Source organism: Tinamus guttatus, unplaced genomic scaffold, assembly GCF_059628265.1.
Source record: "Tinamus guttatus ecotype Peru unplaced genomic scaffold, ASM5962826v1 Tinamus_guttatus_pri_ptg001859l, whole genome shotgun sequence".
NCBI classification, from domain to species: Eukaryota; Metazoa; Chordata; class Aves; order Tinamiformes; family Tinamidae; genus Tinamus; species Tinamus guttatus.
Window position 1 is genome coordinate 1 of NW_028290393.1, and position 18,959 is coordinate 18,959.

The 18,959-nt window shown below is 65.8% G+C and overlaps 2 protein-coding genes across 2 annotated transcripts; both read right to left on the reverse strand.

Annotated features, from left to right (window-relative positions):
- Positions 1 to 371: 371 nt before the first annotated feature.
- On the reverse strand, positions 372 to 7,563 carry LOC148590002 (solute carrier family 22 member 6-A-like; the record flags this gene model as incomplete). Its single annotated transcript, XM_088539581.1, has 7 exons — positions 7,282 to 7,563; positions 4,384 to 4,487; positions 3,147 to 3,301; positions 1,879 to 2,047; positions 1,681 to 1,804; positions 1,489 to 1,604; positions 372 to 586 (listed from the first exon to the last, which is right to left on the reverse strand). Coding segments are annotated over exons 1-7 (1,159 nt in total), but the record flags the coding sequence as incomplete, so codon positions are not given.
- Positions 7,564 to 12,983: 5,420 nt separating this feature from the next.
- Positions 12,984 to 18,146, reverse strand: DRAP1 (DR1 associated protein 1). Its single transcript, XM_088539582.1, is given in 10 exon segments — positions 12,984 to 13,083; positions 13,985 to 14,070; positions 14,420 to 14,470; positions 14,472 to 14,511; positions 15,963 to 16,020; positions 16,023 to 16,078; positions 16,967 to 17,000; positions 17,003 to 17,059; positions 17,453 to 17,525; positions 18,132 to 18,146. Coding segments are annotated over 10 exon segments (570 nt in total).
- Positions 18,147 to 18,959: the final 813 nt, after the last annotated feature.

An 18,959-nucleotide genomic window follows, 5' to 3' on the forward strand; every position in this document is an offset into this window, starting at 1 on the left:
GATGGATGGATGGATGGAGGGAAGGATGGATGGAGGGATGGAGGGGTGGAGGGATGGGATGGATGGATGGATGGATGGATGGATGGATGGATGGATGGATGGATGTGTGGATGGATGGATGGATGGAGGGGTGGATGGAATGGACGGATGGATGGATGGTTGAATAGGATGGATGGATGATGGATGGATGGTTGGATGGATAGAGGGATGGATGGATGGATGGATGGATGGATGGTTAGATGAATGGATGGATGGTTGGATGGATGGAGGGATGAGTGATGGGAATCATGGCTGGACAGAAAAGCAGATGGATAGATGGGTGGTATTCACCCTGCTACATCTCCCACCCCGTCCTCCCGTCCCCCTCTCACCTGTGGAGACAAAGATGTTGGTGATGATGACGCACCCCGCACAGACCAGGGACACGACGAGCGTCACCCGCCGGCCGATGTAGCTCAGCGAGATGGTCACCAGCGCCTTGGCCGGGAAGTCAACGGCACCGAAAATCACCTGGATGAGGTAAATGCTGACCCCAAAATTCTGCAGGTCCATGGCCAGGCCATAGTAGGAGAAGCTGATGGAGAACCTGCTGGGAACAGAGAGGGGATGGAGGTGGGAAACCTCTTGCCCGGGGTGGGTGATGCTGTGGGGTGGCCTCTCCTGGGGACCCCGGAGGAGATGCAGGATGAGGCTGCTGGGTTGTAGATAGGTGGATTCTCTAATGGTCTGTCTGTCCTTCCAGCCCTCCCTCCATCCCACCATCCATCCATCCCTACTTCCGTCCATCCATCCCTGCATCCATCCATCCATCCCACCATCCATCCACCCATCCACCATCCATCCATTCATGCATCCACCCATCCATCTCACCATCCATCCACCCATCCACCATCCATCCATCCATCCATCCATCCCACCATCCATCCACCCATCCACCATCCATCCATCCATTCATCCATCCACCCATCCATCTCACCATCCATCCCACCATCCATCCATCTACCCATTCACGATCCATCCATCCCACCATCCATCTACCCATCCATCCATTCATCCATCCATTCATCCATCCACACATCCATCCATCCATTCATCCATCCATCCATCCATCCATCCATCCATCCATCCATCCCTCCCACCATCCATCCCACCATCCATCCATTCATCCATCCACCCATCCATTCATCCATCCATCCATCCATCCATCCATCCATCCATCCATCCCACCATCCATCCATTCATCCATCCACCCATCCATTCATCCATCCACCCATCCATCCATCCATTCATCCATCCACCCATCCATCCCACCATCCATCCACCCATCTATCCATCCACCATCCATCCACCCATCCACCATCCATCCATCCATCCCTCTATCCATCCACCCATCCAACTATCCCTCCATCCATCCATCCCACCATCCCTCCATTAACCCCCATCTTCTCTGTCCCGGTCCCCCCTCTCCTGCCTCCCTCCCATCCCCACCACGCGATGGAGAGGCAGAGGAAGATGCGCCGGATGGCCGGGGTCCGGACCAGGTCGGAGACACTGTAGGACGCCTTCATGGTGGCCAACTCCTTGTGCATGTTGGCCTTGAGGACCTATGGGCAGATGCAGGGCTCAGTGGGGACAGAACTGTCCCAGCATGGGGAGCACCCCGGCCCGATCCCGCCCTACCTCCGCCGTGATCTTCTCCCCTTCTTCCTCCTTCCCGTTGATCCTGGCCACCCGCCGAAGGACCTTCACGGCCTGCTCGGCCCTCCCTGACAGCACCAGCCACCGCGCGGACTCGGCCAACCACCTGGCGAGGGGGCAAGCTGAGGTCCCCATGTCCCCAAGGAGAGGGGACACCTCAAGGGACCGGGACGACCCTACCAGGAGTAGAGGAGGAAGAAGAAGAAGGGCGCCGAGACGGAGAGCTGGAGCCAGCGCCAGTGCGGGACGGCGTAGGCCACGCCGGCCAGCAGGATCTGGCCCAGCGTGTAGGTGAAGCCGGTCATGGCCACGGTGATGGCCCGGTAGGCCGTGGGGATCCACTCGACCACTGCGGGAGGGCCACGACGCCGCCCGTCACGCGGGTCCCTCCTCCAGGACTGCGTGGGGCCACCGTGAATTGTCCCCATTCATAGCCATGGCATGGTCCCCATCCATGGCCGCTGGGATGGTCCCATTGAAGGCTACCAGGATGTCCCCATCCATGACCATCGGGATGTCCCCATCCACGGCCACTGGGATGTCCCCATCCATGACCATCAGGTTCTCCCCATCCATGCCCATTGGGATGTCCCCATCCACGGCCACTGGGATGTCCCCATCCATGGCCGTTGGGTTCCCCATCCAAAACCATTGGGATGTTCCCATCCATGACCATCGGGATGTCCCCATCCACGGCCACTGGGATGTCCCCATCCATGGCCGTTGGGTTCCCCATCCAAAACCATTGGGATGTCCCCATCCATGACCATCAATTTCTCCCCATCCATGGCCACTGAGATGTCCCCATCCATGATCATTCAGATGTCCCCATCCATGACCATCAGTTTCTCCCCATCCATGACCATTGGGATGCCCCCATCCATGAACATCGGGATGTCCCCACCCACAGCCACAGGGAAGTCCCCATGCATGGCCATTGGCTTCCCCATCCATGACCATTGGGATGTCCCCATCCATGGCCATCAGTCCCTCCCCATTCACGGCCATTGGGATGTCCCCATCTGTGGCCGTTGGGCTGTAGCCATCCATTATCTTTGGAATGGCCCCATCTATGACCATCAGGTTCTCCCAGTCCATGACCACTGGGATGTCCCCATCCATGGCCACCAGGATATCCTCATCTACGGCCACTGGGATGTCCCCATCCATGACCATTAGGTTCTCCCCATCCATGGCCATTGGGATGTCCCCATTCATGGCCACTGGGATGTCCCCATCCATGGCCATTGGGTTGTCCCCATCCACTGTCCCATGGCCACCACCACGTTCCCCTCCACGGCCACCAACCTGCCCCTACCCACGTCCCCTCCACCCACCACCAAGCTCCAAGTCCCCTCGGCCAAGGAGGTTGTCCCCACGCAAGACCACCGAGCTGTCCCCCAAGGGCCACCCCGCCCCGTGTCCCCGGTGTCCCCGGGTGGCCTCACCAAGGCAGGCGACGCTGAGGCCGAAGCCGGACAGGGCCATCCCGGTGGCAAAGCGGAGGACGCAGTAGGTCGCGTAGTTGGGGGCGAAGGCTGTGCAGGTGCCCGTCACCCCCAGCAGAAGGTAGGACCACATCAGCATGGCCTTGCGCCCGAACCTGCAACGGGGACACGTGGGGATGCTGGGAAGTCATTGGAGGCCATGGGGAGGCCCTGGAAGCTGTTGGGAGGCATTGGGAGCCACTGGGAGGCCATTGGAGGCCCTTGGGAGGTGGTGGGAGATGTTGGGAGGCTCCTGGGAGCCACTGGGAGCCCCGGGGACCTGCTGGGAGCCCCTTGCAGGTCCCTGGGAGATGGTGGGAGCTACTGGAAGCCCTTGGGAGGCACTAGGAGACCTTGGAGACAAGTAGGAGGCTTTGGAGGGCACTGGAAGCCCCTGGAGGCCCCTGGGAGGTGGTGGGAGCACCCGGGAGCCTCTGGGAGCTCCTGGGAGCCCCTGGGAGATGGTGGGAGCTACTGGAAGCCCTTGGGAGGCCCTAGGAGCCCTTGGAGAAAAGTAGGAGGCATTGGAGGCCACTGGGAGCCCCTGGAGGACCCTGGGAGGTGGTGGGACCTCCTGGGAGCCCCTGGGAGATGGTGGGAGTTACTGGGAGCCCTTGGGAGGCACTAGGAGCCCTTGGAGACAAGTAGGAGGCATTGGAGGCCACTGGAAGCTCCTGGAGGCCCCTGGAAGGTGGTGGGAGATGTTGGGAGCCCCTGGGAAGCCCTGGGAGGCCCTGGGAGCCCCTGGAGGCCCCTGGGAACAACTGGGAGCTCCTGGGAGGCCCTGGGAGCCCCTGGGAGATGGTGGGAGCTACTAGGAGCCCTTGGAGGCACTAGGAGCCCTTGGAGACAAGTAGGAGGCATTGGAGGCCACTGGAAGCTCCTGGGGCCCCTGGGAGGCCCTGGGAGCTCCTGGGAGGCCCTGGGAAGCCCTGGGAGGCCCTGGGAGCCCTTGGAGGCCCCTGGGAGGCCCTGGGAGCTCCTGGGAGGCCCTGGGAAGCCCTGGGAGGCCCTGGGAGCTACTGGAAGCCCTTGGGAGGTACTAGGAGCCCTTGGAGACAAGTAGGAGGCACTGGAGGCCACTGGGAGCCCCTGGAGGCCACTGGGAGGTGGTGGGAGACCCTGGGAGCTACAGGGATCCCCTGGAGGCCACGGGAGGCCCCGGCCTCCGCGTGCAGCGAGGCCCGTCCGGCCCTACCTGTCGGAGAGGCCGCCCAGGAGCAGGGCGCCCACCAGGACCCCGGCCATGTAGATGGACTGGGCCAGCTGCCGCAGGCGCCGCGCGCCGCAGACCAGGTCCCACTGCGGGACAGGAGGCTCCAGCGGCACCGCCCACGTCCCCATTCCCCCTCCTCCAGCCTCCATCTCCAGCCTCCTCCATCTCCACCCTCCACCTCCATCTCCATCCTCTCCATTCACCTCCTCCATCTCCAGCCTCTACCTCCATCTCCATCCTCTCCCATTCACCTCCTCCATCTCCAGCCTCCATCTCCATCTCCATCCTGTCCCACCCACCTCCTCCATCTCCATCCTTCACCTCCATCTCCATCCTCTCCCATTCACCTCCTCCATCTCCATCCTTCACCTCCATCTCCATCCTCTCCCATCCACCTCCTCCATCTCCATCCTCCACCTCCATCTCCATCCTGTCCCACCCACCTCCTCCATCTCCAGCCTCTACCTCCATCTCCATCCTCTCCCACCCACCTCCTCCATCTCCAGCCTCCACCTCCATCTCCATCCTCTCCCACCCACCTCCTCCATCTCCATCCTCCACCTCCATCTCCATCCTCTCCCACCCACCTCCTCCATCTCCATCCTCCACCTCCATCTCCATCCTCTCCCACCCACCTCCTCCATCTCCAGCCTCCACCTCCATCTCCAGCCTCTCCCATTCACCTCCTCCATCTCCAGCCTCCACCTCCATCTCCATCCTCTCCCACCCACCTCCTCCATCTTCATCCTCCACCTCCATCTCCATCCTCTCCCACCCATCTCCTCCATCTCCATCCTCCACCTCCATCTCCATCCTCTCCCACCCACCTCCTCCATCCCCAGCCTCCACCTCCATCTCCAGCCTCTCCCATCCACCTCCTCCATCTCCATCCTCCACCTCCCTCTCCATCCTCTCCCATCCACCTCCTCCCTCTCCATCCTCTCCCATCCACCTCCTCCATCTCCATCCTCCACCTCCATCTCCATCCTCTCCCACCCACCTCCTCCATCTCCATCCTCCATCTCCATCTCCATCTCCATCCTCTCCCACCCACCTCCTCCATCCTCCACCTCCCTCTCCATCCTCTCCCATCCACCTCCTCCATCTCCATCCTCCACCTCCATCTCCATCCTCTCCCACCCACCTCCTCCATCCTCCACCTCCCTCTCCATCCTCTCCCATCCACCTCCTCCATCTCCATCCTCCACCTCCATCTCCATCCTCTCCCACCCACCTCCTCCATCCTCCACCTCCCTCTCCATTCTCTCCCATCCACCTCCTCCATCTCTAGCCTCCACCTCCATCTCCATCCTCTCCCATCCACCTCCTCCATCTCCAGCCTCCACCTCCATCCTCCTCCATCATCTCCATCCCCATCCCCGTCCACCGCTTCCATCTCCAACTCCATCCCCATCCCTATCCCTCCATCCCCATCCATCTCTGTCCCTCCATCTTCATCTCTCCATCCCCATCTCCGTCCCCATCCCTGTCTCTCCCTCCCGTCCCCATCTCCACCTTCCTCCCCATCCCCAGCTCCATTCATCGCCATCTCTATTCCTCCATCCATCTCTGTCCCTTCATCTCCATCTCCATCCCCGTCTCCGTCCCCATCCCATCCCTAGCCCCATCCCCATCTCCATCCCTGTCCTCATCCCTGTCCCATCCTGTCCCATCCCGTCCCCATGTGTCACCTCGGTGACAATGGTGGCCACGTAGACGCTGTGGTCATAGTCCCCATCCCTGTCCCCATCCCATCCCATCCCCATCCCATCCCTGTCCCCATCCCCATCCCTGTCCCATCCTGTCCCTGTCCCGTCGCCATCCCCATCCCTGTCCCCGTCCCCATCCCCGTCCCGTCCCCATGTGTCACCTCGGTGACGATGGTGGCCACGTAGACGCTGCGGTCGTAGTCCCTGTCCCTGTCCCCATCCCCATCCCTGTCCCCATCCCTGTCCCTGTCCCCATCTCCATCCCCATCCCTGTCCCCGTCCCTGTCCCCATCCCCATCCCCATCCCTGTCCCATCTTGTCCCTGTCCCCATCCCATCCCCATGTGTCACCTCGGTGACGATGGTGGCCACGTAGACGCTGCGGTCGTAGTCCCTGTCCCCATCCCCATCCCCTTCCCATCCCTGTCCCCATCCCCATCCCCGTCCCCATCCCGTCCTGTCCCCATGTGTCACCTCGGTGACGATGGTGGCCACGTAGACACTGTGGTCATAGTCCCTGTCCCCATCCCCATCCCCATCCCTGTCCCATCCTTGTCCCTGTCCCGTCCCCATCCCCGTCCCCATCCCATCCCCGTCCCCATCCCCATCCCGTCCCCATGTGTCACCTCGGTGACGATGGTGGCCACGTAGATGCTGCGGTCATAGTCCTCGTCCCTGTCCCCATCCCCATCCCATCCTTGTCCCCATCCCCGTCCCCATCCCTGTCCCCATCCCATCCCCGTCCCCATCCCATCCTTGTCCCATCCTGTCCCTGTCCAGTCCCCATCCCCGTCCCCATCCCTGTCCCCATCCCTGTTTCATCCTATCCCCATCTGTCACCTCGGTGACGATGGTGGCCACGTAGATGCTGCGGTCGTAGTCCCCGTCCCTGTCCCCATCCCCATCCCCATCCCATCCCCGTCCCCGTCACTGTCCCCATGTGTCACCCCAGTGATGATGGTGGCCACGTAGACGCTGCGGTCGTAGTCCCCGTCCCCGTCCCCGTCCCCGTCCCCATCCCCGTCCTATGACTGTCCCCATCCTCATCCCCGTCCCCATCCCATCCCTGTCCCCATCCCTGTCCCATCCTGTCCCTGTCCCGTCCCCATCCCCGTCCCCATCCCTGTCCTCATCCCCGTCCCATCCTGTCCCATCCCGTCCCCATGTGTCACCTCGGTGACAATGGTGGCCACGTAGACGCTGCGGTCGTAGTCCCATCCATGGGGGCAGCCCTGGGAGCCGTTGGCGCCGGGGGGGTGACAGGGCCCCCCCGGGGGTCCCCAGGTGCCATTGGGTCCCCGGCAGCGGTGCGGGGGGACGGCGGCTGTGAAGTTCTGCAGCAGGTTGTGACTCGCCATGAGCAGCAGCGGCAGCGTCAGCAGCGCCGTGTGCAGGACCTGGAAGCGCCCGGCCGCGCCGACGCGCGCCAGCACCGCCCCGAAGCTCATCCTGGCCTGGGGACGTGGGAACAGCGTGGAGAACATGGAGAATATCATGGAGAACATCATGGAGAACGTGGAGAACATCATGGAGAACATGGGGGAACATGGAGAACATCATGGGGAACATCATGGAGAACGTGGAGAACATCATGGGGAACATGGGGGAACGTGGAGAACATCATGGAGAACATGGAGAACATCATGGGAAACATGGAGGACTTGGGGACACCACGGTGCCGACGCGCGCCAGCACCGCCCCGAAGCTCATCCTGGCCTGGGGACGTGGGGACAGCGTGGAGAACATGGAGAACATCATGGAGAACATCATGGAGAACGTGGAGAACATCATGGAGAACATGGGGGAACATGGAGAACATCATGGGGAACATCATGGAGAACGTGGAGAACATCATGGGGAACATGGGGGAACGTGGAGAACATCATGGAGAACATGGGGGAACATGGAGAACATCATGGGGAACATGGAGGACTTGGGGACACCATGGTGCCGACGCGCGCCAGCACCGCCCCGAAGCTCATCCTGGCCTGGGGACACCATGGAGAACATGGAGACATCATGGAGAACATCATGGAGAACGTGGGGGAGCATGGGGGAACATAGAGACATCATGGGGAACATGGAGACACCGTGGAGAACATCATGGAGAACATGGGGGAACGTGGAGAACATCATGGAGAACATCATGGAGAACATGATGGAGAACATGGAGACACCATGGTGCCGACGTGCGCCAGCACCGCCCCGAAGCTCATCCTGGCCTGGGGACACGGGGACAGCATGGGGACATGGGGACATCATGGAGAACATCATGGAGAACATCATGGAGAACATGGAGACATCAAGGAGAACGTGAGGGAACATGGAGACATCATGGAGAATATCATGGAGAACATCATGGAGAACATGAGGGAACATAGAGACATCATGGAGAACGTGGGGGAACATGGAGACACCATGGAGAACATCATGGAGAACATGATGGAGAACATGGAGACACCATGGTGCCGACGCGCGCCAGCACCGCCCCGAAGCTCATCCTGGCTTGGGGACACGGGGACAGCGTGGGGACATGGGGACATCATGGAGAACATCATGGAGAACATCGTGGAGAACATCATGGAGAACACGGGGGAACATGGGGGAACATGGGGGAACATCATGGAGAACATGGGGGAACATGGAGGACATGGGGACAGCATGGTGCCGACCTGTGCCAGCACCACCCCGAAGCTCATCCTGGCCTGGGGACAGCGTGGGGACACCATGGAGAACATGAGGGAACACGGAGACATCAAGGAGAACGTCACGGAGAACATGGGGGAACAGGGGGAACATGGAGACATCGTGGAGAACATGGGGGAACATGGAGACATCAGGGAGAACACGGAGGACATGGGGACACCATGGAGAACATTGGGGAACACAGGGGAACATAGAGACATGGAGCCACCATGGAGAACATCATGGGGAAATCGTGGACAACATGGGGGAACGTGGAGACATGGGGTCCCCATGGTGCCAACACCACCCCAAAGCTCATCCTGGTCTGGGGACACAGGGACAGCGTGGGGACATGGGGACACCATGGAGAACATGGGGGAACATAGAGACATGGGGCCACCATGGAGAACATCATGGGGACATCGCGGACAACATGGGGGAACGTGGAGACATGGGGTCCCCATGGTGCCAACACCACCACGAAGCTCATCCTGGTCTGGGGACACAGGGACAGCGTGGGGACACCAGGTGGGGCAACATGGGGGGAACGGAAGGGACATGGAGGGGACAAGGAGGACATGGGGGGACATGGTAGACATGGAGGGACATGGTAGGACATGGGGGGACATGGAGAACATGGTAGGACATGGAGGGACATGGAGGACATGGGGGGACATGGGACACACAGGATGGGGACAGCAGGGGACGCAGCTCGGCGATGGCGGCACCAGCCCTGCCCCGTGTCCCTGTCCCCTCCCCGATGTCCCCATCCTTTCCCTGGGGACAGGGACATCCGGCCAGCTGTGACTCCCTGTCCCTTCCTCGACGTCCTGGCACGTCCCCAAAGTGACCTCTGTGTCCTCCCTCCCCCACCGATGTCCCCAACCCTCATTAAGGTCCCCAGCCCCTTCCCGGTCCTTCCACAGGGTCCCCAACCCTCCACTGGTGGCACCAGGCCCTCATTGATGTCCCCAAACCCTCATTGATGTCCCCAACCTGTCCTAGTCCCCCCATGGTGTCCTCAAGCCATCACTGATGTCCCCAACTCCCCACCGATGTCCCCAAACCTTCAATCATGTCCCCAACCCCTCCTTGAGATCTCCAACGTGCTCCTGATGTCCCTAACACCCCATAGATGTCCCCAATCCCGCACTAATGTCCCCAATGCCCCATAGAGGTCCCCAACGCCCCATAGACGTCCCCAATCTCTCCCTAATGTCCCTAATGCCCCATAGATGTCCCCAGTCCCTCACTAATGTCCCCAACGCACCATAGACATCCCCAATCCCTCCCCAATGTCCTCAATGTCACATAGATGTCCCCAACGCCCCATAGATGTCCTCAATACCTCACTAATGTCCCCAAAACCCCATAGATGTCCCCAACGCTCCATAGACGTCCCCAATCCCTCACTAATGTCCCCAATGCCCCATAGATGTCCCCAATGCTCCATAGATGTCCCCAATCCCTCCCCAATGTCCCTAACGCCCCACAGATGTCCCCAGCCCCTCACTAATGTCCCCAGCCCCTCACTAATGTCCCCAACGCCCCATAGATGTCCCCAATTCCTCCCCAATGTCCCCCAATGCCCCATAGATGTCCCCAACGTCCCATAGAGGTCCCCAATCCCTTACTAATGTCCCCAACGCTCCATAGCTGTCCCCAATCCCTCCCCAATGTCCCTAACGCCCCATAGATGTCCCCAATGCCCTCACTAATGTCCCCAATGCCCCATAGACATCCCCAATCCCTCCCCAATGTCCCCAACGCCCCATAGACGTCCCCAAGCCCTCACTAATGTCCCCAACACCTCATAGCTGTTTGAAACACCCCATAGATGTCCCCAACCCCGCACTAATGTCCCCAACGCTCCATAGACATCCTCAATCCCTCACTAATGTCCCCAATACCCCATAGATGTCCCCAACACCTCACTAATGTCCCCAACGCCCCATAGAGGTCCCCAAGACCTCCCCAATGTCCCCAACGCCCCATAGATGTCCCCAACACCCCATAGATGTCCCCAACGCCCCACAGACGTCCCTCGCCGTTGTCCCCCACTCCTCCTGGATGTCCCCAATGTCCCCAACGCCCCATAGATGTCCCCAATCGCTCCCCAATGTCCCCAATGCCCCGTAGATGTCCCCAAAGCCCCATAGATGTCCCCAATCCCTCCCCAATGTCCCCAATGCCCCATAGATGTCCCCAATACCTCCCCAATGTCCCCAAAGCCCACAGATGTCCCCAACACCCCGTAGATGTCCCCGAAGCCCCATAGACGTCCCCAACACCCCATAGAGGTCCCCAATCCCTCCCCAATGTCCCCAACACCCCATAGATGTCCCCAATACCTCCCCAATGTCCCCAAAGCCCACAGATGTCCCCAACACCCCGTAGATGTCCCCAAAGCCCCATAGATGTCCCCAACGCCCCATAGATGTCCCCAACCCTCCCCAATGTCCCCAACGCCCCATAGATGTCCCCAACGCCCCACAGATGTCCCCAATCCCTCCCCAACGCCCCATAGATGTCCCCGACGCCCCACAGATGTCCCCAACCCTCCCCAATGTCCCCAACGTCCCCTCCGCGGGGCGGGGGGGGGTGTTACCTGCCCGGGGCGGGGGTGGCGGCTCCCGGTGTCCCCGTGTCCCCCTCGCTGTCCCCGGCCCCGTCCCCGCGTCCCCCCTTTATGTAACGGGGCGGGTCGAAGTCCCCCCCCCGCCCCCCCCCCCCGCCGGGAGGGGATTAACGGGGGGGGGGGGAGGGGGAGATGCCAGCGCCGCGGGGGGGCGGGGGGGGCTGGGCCGCGCGCCCGGACGCCTGGGCCCGCCCCGCCCCCCCCCCGGTCCCCTATGGAGCCCCCCCTATAGCTCCCTATGGCTCCCTAGAGACCCCTATGGGCCCCTATAGACCCCTATAGACCCCTATAGCCCCCTATAGGTCTCTATGGGCGTGTAGGGAGCTCTGTAGATCCCTGCTGCCCGCCCCCCCCCCCTCCCGGAGCCCTATAGACCCCTATAGACTCCTATAGTCCCCTATAGACTCCTATAGACCCCTATAGCCCCCCTATAGATCTCTATGGGCGTGTAGGGAGCTCTGTAGATCCCTGCTGCCCGCCCCCCCCCCCCTCCCGGAGCCCTATAGACCCCTATAGACTCCTATAGTCCCCTATAGACTCCTATAGACTCCTATAGCCCCCCTATAGATCTCTATGGGCGTGTAGGGAGCTCTGTAGATCCCTGCTGCCCCCCGCCCCCCCCGGAGCCCTATAGACCCCTATGGGCCCCTATAGATCACTAGAATGCCCTATAGACCCCCCTATAGAGCCCTATAGACCCCTATAGCCCCCTATAGGTCTCTATGGGCGTGTAGGGAGCTCTGTAGATCCCTGTTGCCCCCCCCTCCGGAGCCCTATAGACCCCTATGGGCCCCTATAGGTCTCTATGGGCGTGTAGGGAGCTCTGTAGATCCCTGTTGGCCCCCACCTCCGGAGCCCTATAGACTCCTATGGGCCCCTATAGATCATAGAATGCCCTATAGAGCCCTAGAGATCCCCACAGCCCCTGTTTGGAATCATATATATCCCTATACAATATAGACCCCTATGGATCCCCATGGGACGCTGTGGGGCCGCCCTGCAGTGCCCAGTGGGCCCTTATAGATCCCTGCTGGCCCCTATAGACCTCCCCTATGGGACGCTATAGGTCCCCCAAGACCCATATGGATCCCCCACGGGCGCCTATAGACCCCTATAGATTCCCTGGGACCACCTATAGCCCCCCCCCTCAGTCCCATATGGGCCCCTAAGAGTCCCCTATGGCCTTCCCCTATAGAGTCCCCATAGGGGCCCCTATGGATTCCCCCTATAGACCCCCCTATAGGACCCTATAGGCTCTGGCGCCCCCTGGCGGCCGCTCCAGCCACCGGGGAGGAGGGGGCGGGGCCTCGCTTAGCCCCGCCCCCTCCGCGGCGCATGCGCACAGCGGCCCCACAGGGAATAACGGAGAAGGGGGCGGAGCCAAGAAAGGGCCCCGGCGTCCGGGCGCCCCCGTTTAGGGAAAAAAAAGCGACTTTTATTGAGGCGGGAAAATAAAAAAAAAAACAAACCCCGACGGCAGCAGCTCGGTACCGAAAAGGGCCGAAACGGCCCCAAAACGCCCCCCGCGCCCCCCCCCGGCGTCCGGGCCCGTCACGAGTCGTAGTCGTCGTCGCCGTCGTCGTCATCGCGCCGGGCGGGGGGGGGCGCCGGGGGAAGCCCCCCCGGGGGGGGCGCCAGCAACATGGGGGGGCTGTTGGGGGGGGGGGAAGGGGTCAGGGGGCCCCGGCGTCCGGGGGGGGGGACCGGGGTGGGGGGGGGGCGTGTCTTGGGAGGGGGCCCAGGCGTCCGGGGTGGGGGGCGGGGGGCGCCTGAGGGTGGGCCAAGGTGTCCGGGGGGGAGCCCCCAACATCTGGGGGGGCCCCTGGCATCTGGGGGGGGGCCCAGGCGTCCGGGGGGGGTCCCAGCATCCAGGGGGGGTCCCAGTATCCGGGGGGGGCCCAGGCGTCCGGGGGTTGGGGCCAGGTGTCCGGGGGGTCCCACGTGTCCGGGGGGGGGTCCCATCACCCGGGGGGGGGGTCCCAGGCATCTGGGGGGGGTCCCAGGTGTCCGGGGGGGGGGGTCCCAGCATCCAGGGGGGGCCCAGGCGTCCGGGGGGGGCCCAGGTGTCCGAGGGGGGGTCCCATCACCCAGGGGGGGACACCGGGGGGGGGGCCCAGAGTCTGGGGGGGCGGCCCAGGCGTCCGGGGGGGCCCCCGACAACCGGGGGGGGCGGGTGGCATCTGGGGGGGCCCAGGCGTCCGGGGGGTGTCCCACGTGTCTGGGGGGGGTCCCAGCATCCGGGGGGGGGGGGGGTGGCATCTGGGGGGGCCCAGGTGTCCGGGGGGGGTCTCAGGCGTCCTGGGGGGGGGGTCCCCAGCATCCGGGGGGGGGTCCCAGCATCCAGGGGGGGCCCAGGCGTCCGGGGGGGGCCCCCCCATTTCCCCGGGGGGGGGGGGGGGGACACGGACATCCGGGGGGGGGTCCCAGGATCCAGGGGGAGTCCCAGCATCCGGGGGGGGCCCAGGCGTCCGGGGGGGGCCCAGGCGTCCGGGGGGGCCCAGGTGTCTGGTGGGGGGGTCCCCATCACCCAGGGGGGGCCCCGGCGTCCGGGCGCCGCTACCTGGCGAAGGCCGAGGGCCGCGCGGGGGGGGGGCGGCGCCTCCTCGTCGCCGTCGCTGTCGCTCTCGTCCGACTCATCCTGGGGGGGGGCCCAGGTGTCCGGGGGGGGGGAGGCCAAGGGTGCCCCCCCCCCAATCCCCAGAGGGGCCCAGGCGTCCGGGTGGGGGGGGGGGGCCCATTTCCCCCTCCCCAAAAAGGCTCCAAATGACCTTGGGGGGTCCCAACCCCCCCACATGGAGGGCCCAGGCCGTCCGGGATGGGATGGGGGGGTTGGTCCGACCCCCTTCCATCCCCAGAGGGGCCCAGGCGTCCGGGGGGTCCCGACGTCCCCCCCCCAATGAAGGGCCCAGGCGTCCGGGGGGGCCCCAATCCCCTCCCCCCCCACACACAGAGGGCCCAGGCGTCCGGGCCCCGCCCCCCCCGCTCACCTCCTGCTCCGAGTCCGTTCCCGACTGTTTGGGGTCCTTGGCCTTGGTGCCGGGACCCCCCGTTCCTGCGCCCCGCGCCCGGGCGCCGCCCCCTGCGCAGAGGGGCCCAGGCGTCCGGGAGGGGCCCTGGCGTCCGGGATCTGTCCCCCTCCCAGGAAAAGGGGCCCAGGCGTCCGGGAGGGGCCCAGGCATCCGGGATCCCCCCCCAAGGCACCCCGGTGTCTGGAAGGGGCCCAGGCGTCCGGCATCCTCCCCCAGGGGCACCCAATATCCAGGGAAGGTGCCTGGGAAAGGGGCCCAGGTGTCCGGGAGGGGCCCAGGCGTCCGAGATCCCTCCCAAGGGAGCCCCAGTGTCCAGGAGGGACCCAGGAGTCCAGGAAAGGGGCCCAGGCGTCCGGGAGGGGCCCCGGTGTCTGGGAGGGGCCCCGGTGTCCGGGATCCCCCCCAAGAGGGGCCCAGGCGTCTGGGATCCCCCCCCAGGGTCACCCCAGTGTCCGGGAGGGGCCCAGGCGTCCGGGATCCCCCCCCAAGAGGGGCCCAGGCGTCCGGGAGGGGCCCAGGCGTCCGGGATCCCCCAAGGTCACCCCAATGTCCGGGAAAGGGGCCCAGGCGTCCGGGATCCCTCCCAAGGGAGCCCCAGTGTCTGCGAGGGGCCCCAGTGTCCGGGATCCCCTTCAAGGTCACCCCAGTGTCTGGAAGGGGCCCAGGCGTCCGGGATCCCCCCCCCTAGGGGCACCCCAATATCCAGGGAAGGTGCCTGGGAAAGGGGCCCAGGTGTCCGGGAGGGGCCCAGGCGTCCGGGATCCCCCCCAAGGGCACCCCAGTGTCCAGGAGGGGCCCAGGAGTCCGGGAAAGGGGCCCAGGCGTCCGGGATCCCCCCAGTGACACCCCAGCACCTGGGGAAGGTGCCTGCAAAAGGGGCCCAGGCGTCCGGGACCCCGCCCCCCTAAGGTCACCCCAGTGTCCGGGAGGGGCCCCGGCATCCGGGATCCCCCCCCAAGAGGGGCCCCGGCGTCCGGGAGGGGCCCAGGCGTCCGGGATCCCCCCAAGGTCACCCCAATGTCCAGGAAAGGGGCCCAGGCGTCCGGGATCCCTCCCAAGGGAGCCCCAGTGTCTGCGAGGGGCCCCAGTGTCCGGGATCCCCTTCAAGGTCACCCCAGTGTCTGGAAGGGGCCCAGGCGTCCGGGATCCCCCCCAGGGTCACCCCAGTGTCTGGGAGGGGTCCAGGCGTCCGGGATCCCCCCGCAGGGGAGCCCCAGTGTCCAGGAGGGGCCCAGGAGTCCGGGAAAGGGGCCCAGGCATCCGGGACCCCCCCCCTAAGGTCACCCCAGTGTCCGGGAGGGGCCCTGGTGCCCGGGATCCCCCCCAAGAGGGGCCCAGGCGTCCGGGACCCCCCCCAGGGTCACCCCAGTGTCCGGGAGGGGCCCCGGCGTCCGGGATCCCCCCCAGGGTCACCCCAGTGTCCGGGAGGGGCCCCGGCGTCCGGGACCCCCCCCCAGGGTCACCCCAGCGTCCGGGAGGGGCCCCCGGCGTCCGGGCGCACCTGCGGGGGGGCCGCTCGCCCTCGGCGCCCTCCTCGCCCTCCCCCTGCATGTCGGGACGGCGGCCACCAGGTCCTTGAGGAAGTCGAACTGCTGCTCCAGCTCGATGCACTGCTTCCTGGGGGCGGGGCCGCCTCGGGACACGCCCCCGGGACGGACACGCCCTCCCCCGCGGCGGCCACGCCCCCCTCGCGGCCACGCCCCCTCTGCAGCCCCCCTCCATTCGACATATCCCCCCCCATTCAAGCTCTGCCCTCCTGGGCTCAGGCCCCGCCCCCTGGCCAGGCCCGCCCCCGGCCTGGCACCAACCCCTCGTCTGCCCCACCCCCTCGTCTGGCCCCACCCCCGCTGCAGCTCCTCCCCCCAGTCCACTCCCCCCCATCCCCATTCAAACCCTGCCCTCCTGGGCTCAGGCCCCCACCCCCTGGACAGGCCCCGCCCCCCAGCCTGGCCCCACCCCCTACAGCCACGCCCCCTCTGTAGCCACGCCCCCTATGCAGCCCCCCCCCGTCAACGTCCCCCCCCATCCCCATTCAAGCTCTGTCCTTCTGGGCTCAGGCCCCGCCCCCTGCCCAGGCCCCACCCCTGCTTTAGCCCACCCCCTGCTGCAGCCCCCCCAGTCAACTCCGCCCCCCCCATTCAAATTCTGCCCTCCTGGGTTCAGGCCCTGCCCCCCGGCCAGGCCCCACCCCCTTCCCTGGCCCCACCCCCTGCTGCAGCTCCCCCCCCCAGTTTAGGCTCCACCCCCAGGCCCCACCCCTGAGAATGAACCCGCCCCCCCAGGCTCAGGCCAAGCCCTCCTGGGAATAAGCCCCACCCCCCAGGCAAGCCCCTCCGCAGGCCCCGCCCCCAGCACCAAGCTCCACCCCCAGCCCCATCTCCGCCCTCCTGCGCTCAGGCCCCGCCCCTTGGGTTCAGCCCGCCCCATCCCAGCCCCACCCCCAGCATTTTAGGGCCCCGCCCCCAGGCGCAGGCCCCGCCCCCAGGCGCAGGCCCCGCCCCTCACAGGTGGGCCGTGGTCATGGTCTTGGCGTTCCGGCCTGGGTCACGTGACAGGCCCTGCGGAGCAGCGCGGCCAGGAAGAGCTCGAGCGCCCGCGCTGGGGGGCGGGGCTAAGGACGGGGCGGGGCCAAACGGAGGGGCGGGGCCATCACCCCCGGAGGACCCGCCCCCTCTCCCCACCTCGTCTGGCCCCACCCCCGCTGCAGCTCCTCCCCAGTCCACTCCCCCCCCCATTCAAACTCTGCCCTCCTGGGCTCAGGCCCCGCCCCCTGGCCAGGCCCCGCCCCCTAGCCAGGCCCAACCCCCTGCTTTAGCCCCACCCCCTCTGCACCCCCCCCCTCCATTCAACATATCTCCCCCCCCATTCAAACCCTGCCCCCTGGGCTCAAGCCCCGCCTTCTGGCCAGGCCCCGCCCCCTCGTCTGGCCCCACCCCCTGGCCAGGCCCCACCCCGGAAGGGCCGGAAGGGCCCCGGCGTCCGGGCGGATACAGATGATGACGGGGACGGCGGCCGCCACCTTCCCGATCTCCTCGTCCGTCTGCATGATCTTCTTGATGCGCGCCTGGTGGGCGGGGCTTCATCTGGACACGCCCCCTCGCCGGCAGGCCCCGCCCCCCGCCGGCAGGCCCCGCCCCTAAGCGGACCCCCCCCCCCCCAGCCCCCTTTAAACAGACCCGGAGGGAGCCCCTGGCCCCGCCCCCCAGGATTAGGCCACGCCCCCCGGTTGCTGGCCCCGCCCCAATGCCCCTTCCTCCAGGCCCCGCCCATTTTCTCCCCCACGCCCCGCCCACCTCCACCAGGCTCCGCCCTCAAGCAATTCTCCCCCTTTAACTCAGGTCTCCATAGAGAAAAGGCAGCCAGGCCACGCCCCCTCCCGGCACGCCCCCTCCTGGCCACGCCCCCTCAGGCCACGCCCCCACCCGTGGGCTCCCCCCTTAAACCGGGTGAGCGGGTGCTCTGGCCCCGCCCCCCAGAAGCCCCTGATGGGAGGGGCGGGGCCTCCCTACTGCCCGCCCCGTCCTCAAGGCCCCTCCCCTCCCTCAAGCCCCGCCCCTTGGCGCCTCCACTCCCCCTCCCGCGTTGCCATGGAGACCCCGGAGGCCGCCCCAGCCCCGCCCCCTCCCCAAGCCCCGCCCCTCCCCCCTCAGGCCCCAATGCCCCCACCCACCCGCGCGGTTGCCATGGCGACCCGCCGGAAGTGACGCCTTCCCGGCCTCCCCCGCCCCGCGCCGCCCCGCTCACCGGCGGAACCGCGCGTTGTATTTCTTCTCTTGCTCGGCATCGCTTCCGCTTCCGGCTCCTCCCCTTCCGGTCCCGGCGGCGGCGGCTCCCGCTGCCGCCCCCCCCCCCCGGCGCGGCCGCTGGCTCCGGTGCCGACTCGGTGCTGCCCCCCCTCCCGCCGCGCGCGTCACTTCCGGCGCCTCTCCCCGCCCCTTCCGCCTCCCGACGCGACGCGCGCGGTGCGGGGAAGCCCCCTCTCAAAGCCACGCCCCCTTCCTATGGGCATATGCAGATGAGGGGGCGTGGTTCGCTGGCGTATGCAGATTAGGGGCGGGGCCTCGTGTGGCGCATGCGCGTCACTCTTCCGCGGGACTGGCGCGGCGGCGCGTGCGCAGAGAGAGGGGAAGAGAGACGCGGGCCGGCGCGGGCCGGAAGTGAGGTGTGCGGCGGAAGCGCCGAAGCCGGAAGCGGCGGCGGGATGGCGGAGGTGCGGAGCGGCGGCGGCGGCGGCGGGAGGGGGGCGCGGGGAGGAGCCGCGGGGGGGCGGGGAGCCCCCCCCCGCCCGTCCCGTGACGCCGGCGCGGTGACGTCACCCGCAGGGGGAGGTGTCCGAGGGCTGCCGCCTGCCGGTGCTGCGCCGTAACCAGGACAACGAGGATGAGTGGCGTGAGCAGGGGGCGGGGCCTTCGCGGAGGGGGCGGGGCCGGCGGGGCTCTGCGGGGGGGCGGGGCCTGGGTCCTGGGCGGGGCCTGGGGGCGTGGTTTCACCTCGGAGG